The 13,389-nt window shown below is 38.9% G+C and overlaps 1 protein-coding gene across 2 annotated transcripts in view; it reads right to left on the bottom strand.

Moving 5' to 3' along the window:
* TRPM3 (transient receptor potential cation channel subfamily M member 3) overlaps positions 1–13,389 on the bottom strand; it is a 303,699-nt gene that overhangs the window by 56,510 nt on the left and 233,800 nt on the right. For both annotated transcript variants that reach the window (XM_071579832.1, XM_071579833.1), the window contains exons 10-12: positions 11,161–11,261; positions 9,233–9,367; positions 6,674–6,724 (exon numbers count right to left, since the gene is read on the bottom strand). In XM_071579832.1, the coding sequence (XP_071435933.1) occupies positions 6,674–6,724; positions 9,233–9,367; positions 11,161–11,261 (287 nt within the window). The remainder of the gene's footprint in view (positions 1–6,673; positions 6,725–9,232; positions 9,368–11,160; positions 11,262–13,389) is intronic.

Below are 13,389 nucleotides of genomic sequence, written 5' to 3'. Positions count from 1 at the left end.
AGAGATAAACTGTGTGTGGCAAGGGTCATCAGCAGGATCTTGGAAAAGATGTCTACATACTTGCCTTTCCATTTCTTTTCCTTTCTTCTCCGTTGTTAAATATAAAAACATATACATATACATATATGATGTCTTCGACCTGCACCTTTAATTTTAAAAAGGAAAAAGAATGATAAATACATCTATATCTTACTGCCCTCGCTATGTGAATTCCCTTGTACCTATTTTCCTTCTCTTCACTGTCAAGCCTGAAAATGGCACCACTAAGGTTATGAGTTCTCCAGCATTTATGGCTTGCAAAACCACAAAGTAAGATTTCAGCAACAGATTGTCTTTTTCTGCATATGAATCTGACTCTGAGTTAATGAGGCACTTCTGTTCTCCAGCTGCAGTAAACCCAACGGGACACCTAATAGGCTAAAACAATTTCAGGCTGGGCTGCACTCACAGATGTGCTGATGAAGTCTCTTGGGGGTCTCTGGCAATGGAACAAAATGATCATACCTGCTCTTCTCTTCTTCCCTATGGAACTCCCTGAGAATCCCTTTACTGTAATAAAGGACTAATGGAAAGGGAATGAACACAAATGGAAATTTGCTTCCTTCTCTAACTCACTGCTTCTGAGGAGATTGGATGACCAGTTCAGTGAGCAGTTCCCTACCAGAAAAGAAGGCACGATTCAACAAATCGTAAACAGCTCATCTGGATCTAGACACCTCACTGAAACCTTGCAGAGTTACAGAACCCACTCTGTTCTGTATGTCATTGTGCAAAAGATGGGAGTGCAAAATAAAGGTGAAAAGAGAGGCTTTTTTTTGTACTGATAGTGGTAGCCTTGGAAAAAAGAGAATATGACTCTAATAAAAATTATCTTGTATAGTCAACACTGCAGAAAGATCTGAAAATTGTTTGTTAGCTTCTGCTTTTTTATGTGTTCATTAGAAGACTAGTAATTTGCATGGAGCAATTTTATGACTGTCATGTCTTCCTGTAATATCTGCATGTCTGGAGATGTCTGCTTGGCTTCTCTGCAGGTGTGCTTATCTGGTTCAGAAAAGAATAAAACTAATGGAGAGCAGATGGTAACTGGTTCTGCAGAAGAGATAAAATGGATGCAAAGATCCTCCTTCCTCTTTTACTTCAGCAAGGAAGTGCAACTCTTATTTCCTGCCCTGTTACCATGGTACAATCAGTGTGCTGAAAAGGCTGAGGAAGGAGAGAGTGAGGTAGTCCTGTGGTGTACCATGCCTAGCAATCGAGTGGGATTCAAAGGGACAGAAAAACAAGGAAATTAAGTGGCAAAAATTGAGCTGCCAGCCATTTTAAAGTAATCTAGTTCCTTAGAATATCCTTTTGTAATCTTCCTAATCTTGTCTAATTTGATGGGTGGGGAATCACTATAGTTTGCAGTAAGCTTAGCTGATTTAGACACAGAAATTTTTATACTGAGCTGTTTAAAGAAAAATAACATCCAAAATTTAAGTGAAAAATAAATCTAAAAACTCAGTTAAAAAAATAAATCCTGAAAAGTTTCTTTGTTTTTTCCCTAAAGTGTCCTTCTCTTTTTGGAATATGTAGAATGACAGTGTTTCCAAAACAAGGATGGAGGCACTGACAGAAATGGGAGTTGTATCACCAAGACAGGGCTTTAGTTAACAGACTCCTTTTTGTCGTAATGTCTTCACCAAAACGGAAAACTTTGATATTATTAAGTTGCAAAAAATATTTGAGCAATTAAGAAAGCACAGCAGGCATCAGGGTGCTATGTGTTTTACAAAGTGTGAGTTTCTTAATGTAGTTCTGATTCTTAAATATTCATAAAAAAATTAGATAAAAAAATTCCAGTACAGCAACTTTGATAGAAGATGCATCTAAACTTCACAGAGAATATTCTTCACTAAAGAAAACTCCCAAGTTCGCAGCAGAAATACACATAGACATATGTATAGCTCCCTGCTAATACACAACTACTTTTCTGAAGAGACAAGCCCTAGTTAAGACAATTGGACCATCTTTATGAGAGGAGTTATGCATGTTCCAGAGGTTTTGCTCTATTAGCAGACAGTTTAACTATTCAAGCAGTGCTGAGTATGTTTGTGATTGAAGCACAGTGGTGCAAGTGGGCCAGAACTACTCCAAGAACAGCAAAAATTCTAATACTGTCTAGGTGGTCAGGAAGGACAGAAGAGAAAGTTGGATCTTTGGGTATGATAGGTGTCCTGGTGAACACTCAGCTAACGTTTTAATGTTGAGAGAAGCTCCTCGGTGTTAATAAACTATTCTTTTCCTGAAGAAATGTCAGGTTTAAACTGTATCTAGTCAGTTATAGGGGTTTTTTGGGGTTTTTTTTTGGTTTTTTTTTCCACTTCAGATGAATTTTTGTGTCAGGTATCAAGCAGGTACCAAGCCTCTGATTTTGCACGTTGAGATAAAAATAATACTTTCAAAATTCTGTATATTGCTAGTTTGTTCTCTGGAAATGTAGACATACAGTGGCAGTCCAAAACAAAGAACTTTTGGAGATGCAAATAACTTTGAAGTAGAATTGAGGTATATTGATTGTATACAATTTTTGGATAAGTGAAACAAATCCATCTCATAATTTCTACTCATCTTCATCAGCTAGTTGAGACAGTGAAGAATTTAAAAAAGAAAAAGATGTAGAAGGGCACTTACAGACAGGGTGCCCAGTACAGCCACTGCCTGATTCTTCCTGGTTAACATGGCTGCAACAGTGTTTATGGTCTAAGGAGGGGAGCCAACCCTATATGTGAAATTCTGGATGCTTGACAGGGGATGACAAAAAGGTCACAATATAGAAGATGCAGGCAAATTTGTCCCCATGTGTATTTATGGAATTGTGAGGATTGAAAGGTGATATAAGCATAGTTGCCCCTAAAGCAGTCATTATGATGTACTTATATTATTAAGGCAGAATTTACGTGTGTTTTGGTTACTGCAGATTCTTTAAGATTCTGTCTCCAGGCCATTACAATATGCTGCCCAGGCTAACAGTCTTCACAGCAATATTTGGAAACCCAAGGGGAAAAAAATTTGTTGTATTATGTGTTTGTGTGCTTGCATGTATGTGTGTGTGGGGGTGTGCACATGTGTGTCTGTAACCTGCCACAAACAGGATGTGCTATTATGACTTCTCTTATTCTAATTATTTGCTTTATTAAGCAGGAAAATTAGTCTTTCAAACAAAGTAAAACAAACAAAAAAAATCCTCCTACTAAATTACCCAGCTATATAGTGCAATAGCAATAAATTAAATATTGCTTTTATAACTTTTAAACATTCATTTTCTATCTGGGAATCCACAATGATGCAAAGTAAATAGTTTTTTTTTTTTTAGCAAACAACCTTTTAAATAGCATAGGTTTTAAAACTAAGATATATGCATAAAGGAACAGTATATTTCATATACATTAAGTATTGTCTCAAGGTGACATATTACATATTTCTGTATTTATGTTTTGCAATGTTGTAATTAAATCCCAGAGGTTTGGTGTCTGACATCAAAATACACATAGACCCAAAAAACTAGCATCAGCAGCATGATCTGTGTCTCATGCATGGTGAGCAATTTAACCGTCAAATAGTGATGTGTCCATTAAGAAGTTATTTCCAAGACGGTGTTTTAATTTAAACTATTGTCAGATCTGTTGACTGATTTATGGCTTGGTTGACTGGTAAGGGATCTGTTCATTTGGCAGGGCTATGGTGAGTTGTCACTTCCACCTGTGAACCACAGTTAGTCCTTACCATTAACAAAATGTGTAATACAGCCCTAGTGGTGCAGTTTTCTGATGAAGGTACTAAAGAGCTGAACCAGGCTGTCCTTAAATCTCTCAGCTATGTTTATGAGAGTACACACTGACTTCATGTAGTGGGAGTAACTGAGGATTTTATCTTTGGACAGAGGAAAGTAAGATGAATTTATGGAAAGAAGACCATCACCTAACGTTTAGCAGTCACTGTGGAACAAATAATGTCTTTGAATATTCTGATGGGTTTGATCCATCATAGAATCATAGAATCATAGAATCGATTGGGTTGGAAAAGACCTCCAAGATCATTGAGTCCAACCCTTGGTCCAACTCCAGTCCATTTACTAGATCATGGCACTCAGCACCATGTCCAATCTGTGTTTAAAAATCTCCGGGGATGGTGAATCTACCACCTCTCTGGGCAGCCCATTCCAATGCCTGACCACCCTCTCTGTAAAGAATTTTTTTCTGATCTCCAACTTAAATTTCCCCTGGCAGAGCTTGAGCCCATGCCCCCTTGTCCTATTGCTGAGTGCCCGGGGAAGAGACCAGCCCCCACCTGGCTAGAACTTCCCTTCAGGTAGTTCTAGACAGTGATGAGGTCACCTCTGAGTCTCCTCTTCTCCAGGCTAAACAACCCCAACTCCCTCAGCCTTTCCCCATAGGGCTTGTACTCCAGTCCCTTCACCAGCCTTGTTGCTCTTCTTTGGACTTGCTCCAGCACCTCAATATCCTTTCTGAACTGAGGGGTCCAGAACTGAACACAGTACTCAAGGTGTGGCCTCACCAACGCAGAGTACAGGGGAAGGATCACTTCCCTGGTCCTGCTGGCCACGCTATTTTTGATACAGGCCAGAATCCCATTGGACTTCTTGGCCACCTGGACACGCTGTTGGCTCATGTTGAGCTTCCTGTCAATTAGTACTCCAAGGTCCCTTTCGTCCTGGCTGCTCTCCAGCCACTCTGTGCCCAGCCTGTAGCGCTGCAGGGGGTTGTTGTGGCCAAAGTGCAGGACCCGGCACTTGGCCTTATTGAACTTCATCCCATTGGAATCAGCCCATCTCTCAAGTCTATCCAGATCCCTCTGCAGAGCCCTCCTGCCTTCCAGCAGGTCGACACTCTCTCCCAGCTTGGCGTCATCAGCAAATTTGCTGATGATGGACTCAATCCCCTCATCTAAATCATCAATAAAGATGTTAAACAGGACTGGACCCAATACAGACCCCTGGGGAACACCACTGGTGACTGGCCACCAGCTGGATGCAGCTCCATTCACCATCAGTTCAGTTTCATTTGAGTTTCTTGCTTTTTTTTTTTTCAGTTTTTTTTCCTTTGCTGGGAAGACTTTGAGAAGGAGGGAGGAGGGCAGTTTCGGCTTGGCAGAAGAAGTTAGGCTAAACCTAGACAAGTATAGTGTAAGTTCATTTAATGTTCATCAATATGTGGCTGTGAGTACCGATCATCTTTGCCTAGTTTAATGCCTTTTATCCCAACAATTCCTTCAAAAATGCATATTTTATAGGGACTCAGAAAAAAGAGATATTATTTAGTTATTCAACATACAAATTGCTATGCCTTTGAAGAAGCAGTTATGAAAGTGATTCTGGGAGTGAGAAGGAGTTTTAAAAGGTATGTATTTTAAAGTATATGACAGATGAAGCTTCTTTCAAACTCTTATAGGCACATAAATAACTGCACAGTTACTTAAAAAGAAATATTCTGGCAACTTGGGCTTCAAGAGCAATATCTAGTCTAAAAGCATTCTAGCTTTACTGTGCTCCATCCAAGGGAATCTGTGCATAAGAACCCTTTCAGTTCTTTTTGTAGGCCTTTCACACTTTTCAATAGTCACTTAATATACTATATACAATCAGCCAATGATAATGTCATCTGACAAACTGACCAAAGAAAACCACCAGTACCTCTCTAAACACAGCAATTGATTATTCTGTAAAATTATTTAATAGAAAGATGCTGTATGGCACACTGTCACGCTCCTTCCCTAGTTGACTTCAGTTCTGTTCAGCTCTTACTAACAGAAGAAAGCACTAAAATCTATGTTCTGAGAAAAAATGTCCTTTCCTTTTTCAGTCTTCTATGGAATCCCATGTACAGAAATATCCTTTCTAAAGTGTGCTGCCCTTAAGTTCTGAATTATATAATGAGCAAGGTTGTAGTGTGCCCATGCTTTGGGAGGATATTCAAGATGATGAGGTGAGCTGCAGACTCTATCTCCTTACTTGAATCATATATTTAGAGGATAAGGAATTTTCATTCATTGCTGCTACTGTAACACTTTTAATCTTGAACCCATTGCTAAAGGTATTTGGTATCTCCTTCCTGCCACCGTCTCTTTCATTTTTTCTGTCCTTCCTCCCTATGGATCTTTGCGATTCAAGATGCTTGAAATTAACACAATGAGGAGTAGGGGAAAATTGCACTAGTGATTTTTTACATTTCTGCTCAGGAAGAGGGCTACCATGTACCACACAACAGAGAATGAGGAAGTGTTTCAACAAACCAGGATCCAGCACAAGGATGAAGACTATTTTACAGGTTTGGAAGTAAACAAACAACATAGAAAGTAGTTTTGACACCAATTGCAGGTATGGGAAAGTATAAATAACAGCATAAATCCACACAGTATGTAAGAGCCTGCAATTATGCTAGCAGAAGCACTATTACTCAAGTATCTAAAACTACAGAGAAAACAAGCCAAATAACTTGCTAATTGTGCTTTGTACAGAAAACGTTCATATTTGGAGCATACAAACAGAACATTCTGTACTTGCAGGGGAAGGAAAAGGCTCTGACTGAAAGCTTATGCCAAACAGATAGTATCTAGCTACAAAAAAGCAGTAATAGCATTATTTTCAACCTACCGTCTATTGCACTCTCACCTTTTTGACGTCCCTGACTAGATGATGCAGAGTATTGGATGGTCCATGTCTCTGAAAAGGACAAATGAAGAAGAACAAAATAATTTTGTACTGTCCAAAACCTCATAAAATGTTAATGTTGAAATACCTGTCTCATCCTAATAGTTTAGAAAGATAGCACTTCAATTGTACAGTGTCATTAATTAAAAAGACTTCAATTATAAGAGCATTATTTCACCTGAATTGTCTTTTGCACCAAACTTTTCCATAAGAAAACCCTATGAACTGCCATACTGGATGAAAATTAGCATCCTATATACCAGATGAAGCTCCTGGTTTAGACAAAGAAGGAGCATAGCACAAAATGCAAAACCCCTGAGGAAGACTGAAAGAAAAACAGATGCTTTAGTGTCAGCCTTCCTGTACTCAGGACCTTCACTCTCACAGTTAGTGGCTCACAGGGACCCTGAGGCTGACATTGCATCTAGGCTGTCTCATTTGAAAGCCAGTAACTGCATGCACAGTCTGTGAAAAAATCTTCTTTTGACTACCTGACATTGCAAAAAATATCCTGCAACAGACTCCCAAAATTTCAATTATATCTTATTATTATGTCTTATATCTTCATTTTCTTCTTTGGTTATGACTTTTGCTGTTAAGAGACTTTTATGAGATGTGTTCTTGGTTGTAGCTCATGATGCATGAAACTACTACATATATGCAGAGTCCATGTTTCCATATATACATTGCTCTGCACTTGTCAAATCTTCATTTTACGTAACCCCATTTCTTACCATAATGAGACTTACCTGTGATTCTTCATATGCTTCTTCCGATTTCCTCACCCTGAGTGATTCTAAATGATCTACAAACATTATTGTCTACTCAGTAGCTATAATTTTTACCATCACATCTAACAAGGCTGAACAGCAGTGATGACAGGACAGGGCCTTTGATGATCCTAGTCATAACGTCCTTTTGAGGTGAAAACAGACCACGTATTCCTACTCTCCCTTTTTTATCATGCATATAGTTTTTGAACTATGAATGTCTCTCATATTCTATGTCATGACAGCTATATTTCTTTAATAACCTTTGAAATCTTCATATACTGTTGCATAGGTTTTGAAAAAAATGGGTGGACCAAGTGCAACTTCTTTATTCTCCTGCGTGTTGACTTCAGAAATGATAATAGACTTCTAAGGCTTAGTATTTCCCTACAGAAGTTAGGTAAACTCTGTTGACATGAAATTAATCCCCTTGTCTATGAATTCTATACTTTATTCTATTTCTACAAATTTGTCATGGCAGAAGTTAGATTCACTGATCTGTAGTTTCACAGATCATTCTCAGGTCTTATGTTGAAGTCTTGTATTTTTTAACTGGCCTTTTAATTTTGCATTAGGACATATATAGTTTAGGCATTTCGCAGGCTGGGTCTTTTGGAATTCATGCATGAAAAATTTATACTGATTTCTATAGCTTAACAAAAATTTGTTTACAAAACTCTTCTTTTAGCAGCAGAACTGAAGAATTTCCTCAAACTTAATCCATATGAAAATGCTTTGGTACAGGAACTACAATGCTTAGCTGTATTGCAAGAAAGGTCATAGACATTCTGTTCTTAATACATAGGTCAGTAGGCTAGTTGATAAATTTTAAGCTGATCAAAGATCAGATGTGAATCTGCATCAAGGGTGGCATGGATACCTGTTCCTCTACATTTTGCACAAATTCAATGAATTCTTCTGATATTTGACATTTTTGCATGTCTGACTTCTGGTCACCAGGAGTGAAACACCTCTGGATAACAGGCCAGTGTGGCAGCTTATGATGGCAAGGACTTTGAAAAGTACTAGCAACAAAAAAAGACTTCTTGTAAAGAGCTACACCCATATAACGAGCTTTCTCCAACGCACAAAACAAGGAATCCTAAGAACTGGAAAATGTTTTAAGATTTTTTTCCATAACACTTAAGAAATTTGAATTTCCTGATTTCTCTCAGTAGGTAATAGTGAAATGAATGCTGGAATGTGTTTTGCATTTGAGAACTCAGAAGCAATTTGAATATGTGCAGTTTTATAATTCTTTTAATGGCAAAGACAGAAACCTTGCTAAAAGGTTTCTAAAATGTAAGCTATAATTTTTGGAATGCTCAGTAAGGGCATGGGAAAGTCCTTTGCTGTAACAGAGGTTGATTAACAGAAGATTTTTCTGAAACTATACAGTCAGGAGTCACATAACACCATTGCATGGGTCCTAATTTGCCAGTTATTATCCCCACTCTGTGGCACCTGCCTAAAACTCAGATCTGTCCTATTGGAATTACAATGACAAGAAATCAGCTGGTACTGTGTAGGTTTTAATCTATGTCCTACAAAATCCATACAGCAGATTGGGTGAGCAAGACACAGTATGTTATATTAGCTGAGAGACAAAGCTAAGTGACAATGTGGACCTATGGGAAATGTCTTCTGCAGTGGGTCTTGACTGCCTCGTGCACCACCATATCATTATAATAAAAGTAGGAGCTAGAACAATGAACATAGAGACAGAAAATATGCCTTAGATTGGCCCTACCGTATTGTACAGTTCCTCTAGCCGGGAGATGGTGAGAAAACGATGCATGCTTACTCCATTTTCTATGAGCAATTTCACAAAATCTACTCTGTCCAACACCAGTGCGTCCAGCATTGCCTGCTCAAGGGAGCCCACCTGCAAAGAAAGCAATTAACTGAAGCTGTTCCTTGGCATGGCAGCCTGCTATCCAGCTGGTTCAGACACCCTGCCACAAGCAGGGAACCCTAATAAAATTCTGAGGGCTACTTTGCTACATTTAAAATGGGATAACCAGAGTTTTAGTCTATAAATGTTTCTCTGCCTCTGGGCTGCACTTCAAAAATTAATGTCAGAGTGCCAAGGTGAAAATAGTTTAGGAAAATCAGGTTAGGATCAAGAAACTGGAACTCAGAAAGATGGTAACCACACCCCTACCCTATCCATCATCTCATTATTATCTTTATTTCTTGTTTTCTTGTCGAATATTTTATTTATATTGGTTGTATTTGCTATATGCTCAGACACTCAGTTTAATTCTGCCTTTACCAGAGTTTCCCTTTCTTCGTGGTCTGGAAACTCAGGAAAACAGAAATATCACAATTTGCATTTCATTGAAGGGCCAAATGCAAGAAATCTTCTTAACAAACCCTCTCCTTTTTATCTCTTGTAGGTCAGAAGGAGTTATAATGATGAGAAATTATATCACACTTCTAGCTTTTAGCTTGCAAAATGATTGCAGTTTGAATTTTGCAAATTTTTGCTGTGATGTGATGAAGAGATAACAATAAGGACAATTTAGTGCCATTAAAATTCCTCCTAAGTTTTGATGCATATTTATGCCCAATACAGAAGACAAGATAAATAGTTCTGTTAACTCCATATTTGAAAAGGCAAGGATTTTTTAAACTAACTTTAAGGGGCAGCAAGCTCCAGAAGCTACATCTAAAACATGGATATTGAAACAGCAGCTTTTCCTATTACTATGATTTTTCCAGGGACAGTTGTAAATGCTCATGTAATAATAGCATATCATATTTTAAGGACAATGATGAAATAAGTGTTACAGTAGTGAATATTGTAATCCAGTTATAGTGAGTGAAGATAAGGTGGGCTTTAATGAGCTAAAGGAAGAGATAGAGTCTTTCTGGGTTTTTTTGGGGTGACTTTAACCACTGTAAAATCTGCAGCACAGTTTGGGAGTTGACTAGTCCTTCTCTGCTCCACACAGCATTCAATAAGCCCTCTATTTACAGCCGTATGACTCCTGCAGAGAATCTCTGCCTCTGGTTCTCCCCAGGAAAGGTGTTGGCCAGGGAGCCTGCCAATGGAGCACAGAAGTGAAGCAGGCAAATTGATGCAAAGCAGATTGATGCAAAGCAGCAGTGAGCACAGAATCAACACCACCTGAGGCCTGGGGCACAGCCCATCTGTGGTGACACTGGTGATCAGCTCCTGTGGTGTACCTGACCTCCAATATTTGTGCAGTGTACTTTTTAACGTCAAATCATCACAGAATTCAGTATTTGCATATAAAAGCCTATTGCTTAAAAATCAAAAAGAAGTTTTGCCTTCCCTTTAATTTAAAGCACTGAAATGTGGCTGTACACAGACACTTGTTTTTCTCAGGTTGCAGAATCTTTACTTGGTAGTATAAATCTGTCACTTCCCTTGTTTTCAAAGGTATGGTTTCCCACTCTTAAAGCGTCGCTAGATGTCACCATTTCCCTGGACAAGAAAACACATTAACCTCTCCGTAACTGTACCTGCCTTCAGCATCTGTGAATGGGAACCACTAGTTTGGCTGGGAGCATGACCCAGTGTATTTTAAACTGTGTTAAAACCACCACAGCCAAGATAATGGATTTAATGTTGTGTAGGGTTTAAAGTGTTTCCAGTAGAAGATGCTGGAGATAGATATATATAGATATATATAGATATATATACTGTACCGGCCACTGTTGCCCATAAATAAAGATCTGACTGCGAGCGATGTCTACTCTGTTCCAGGCTAGTGCTAGGCTCAGCTGGTCGGGAGCAGATGCATTAGCTCCTTTGTACACAGACAGGGGTGCAGGGAGGAGAAAAAAGAAACAAGATATTAGACTCATTTTGCCATGGTAATTCCCTTTTGTGAAAAGTCTCACAGATGTCCACATAATTTCTTCAAATGGTCTCATATTGAAACAAAACCAAGCATTCCTTTGTCCCTGTAATAAAATACTGGTTCCCAAATCTGAATCTATGGTTCTCAGACTGTCTTATAAACATTCATTATTTCCCCATATCCCTCTTCAAAATACAGCAGATACAGGTGATATCTGAAGATGCAATTTGTGGTGAACTGTTTTCCCTCCTGCTGGATAGGAAGCAGGAGAACAAGCTAGGAGGGATACTGACTGAGCTGCAGGAACACACACACACACGCGCACGCGCACGCATCTGTATGCACACAGGCACACACATACGCACACACATGCCTCTAGCAATTACAGTCAAATCCAGCTGATATATACATCACCAATTTCAGTAGTTGTGCATTCTTTAGCACATCTTATGCATTCCAACCTGGTAAGAAAATAGGAACGCCTTCTCTATCTATTTGTACTGAGGGGTCTTGGTGGGACAAATTTCTCTTCACATATGCAATATTCATGTCAGAAAGCATTCTATAAAGCTCATGTCAAGGTGACAAGGTAAAATATATCCAAATTAAATAAGAAGCCATAGAGATGATTAGATGGCTTTGGAACTGTTTGTTTTTGGAAGAGAGGGCATATTTTCCCCTGTACTTTTAACAGGCACTCTTGGACGTTCCTGTCATGCTGGGCTTTTTTAATATTTCATAGTTCTCAGCTGATTTGCAAAATGAAACAGCATTTGTGCTTCAGTGTCACAGGGAGAACTGGCCTGAATGAACTTATCAACCAAATAAATAAAAGGCCCTTTGACTTTTAGCTACAAATCTGCTTTCAGTAGTCAGGTGATTGTATAAAGGTTTATTGTTTAAACACCTCATGCCTCCATTGGTTTTCTTTTATCTTTGTTAATTCTTTTACTGATTTCATAGAGTGAGGATAAGTAATTCATTACTTCAAAGCATTTCTGTCTCTCTATCAGTACTACTCAAAAGCACACACTGTTCCAGTTGAAAGTGGACTCTGAAATGGGGGGCGTAGAAAACACTAAACTGGCTACTGAAATTCTCTGTGAAGACCTTAACGAAGTTTGCCTATAGTTTAATATCATAAGCAATTGTTTGGGATATGGTGGGTTGTAGATCATTCAGATCACATTCATACAGAAATGAACTCTGATAAAAAGGTAGGTGATGAAGCAATGAAACAACTGAATGAAAAAAAGAAACTTCTGTGACTTTTTAGACTAAGAAGTAACAGGAATGGTCCTTTTCACAAGACACAACTTCTCACTGCTATATACTACAACACAGACAAAAGCTTTCACAAGAGACCTCATGGGGGATGCTAATGACACTTGAAATATTCAGTTTCTTACACAAGCAACAAACAGCATTTAAGAAAAGAAAATATTTACCTTCAGGAAGGGCAAAAATGTCTCTACAGATTTATTTATTAAAAGAGAAGAAAACCTCCTGTAGTGAGTATGATAGAGTAAATTAAGTACAGAGAGCAAACAGTGTTCTTCCCTCTTCTGAAGCAAACAAGAGATCCCCCCACAGGATCTCCTCCTTTACACCCCTGTGTCTGTAGAAGTGAGAGTTTCAGCAGCTGATCAGGCAAGCTTTTTGGACAAGGCACATGAGTGAACGCTAAATCCCAGGAGCAGTGATGTTGATCCCACAGACTGACACCATTTTGCACAAGTGATGAGGGAGCTCCATTTCCTGATTTTCCTAAACTGACTGCCGTCTACAGTCTGAGTAGGCAGGGGTGCCACCTGGTTTTAGACCAAGAGTGGGTCAGATTGGACTTCAAGTTGGAGAGGGAGGTGGACTACTTACACTGCCCCCACTTCAGCCAGAGGTCAAGCTAAATCACAGAGGCTTAAGGTGAACAACAACTGAGCCTTAGCAGGGAGTCTTCTCCAGTTTATGTCAAATGACCTTTGCATGTTTTAGAAAAGATTCAGCTGCAGAATAAACACAGTGCCTTCTGGTGCATCTGATCACATGAAAGAATAACTGGCATGGGGTATTAGAT

Source organism: Pithys albifrons, chromosome Z, assembly GCF_047495875.1.
Source record: "Pithys albifrons albifrons isolate INPA30051 chromosome Z, PitAlb_v1, whole genome shotgun sequence".
Taxonomy (NCBI): domain Eukaryota; kingdom Metazoa; phylum Chordata; class Aves; order Passeriformes; family Thamnophilidae; genus Pithys; species Pithys albifrons.
This window is presented reverse-complemented; position numbering and strand designations above follow the sequence as displayed.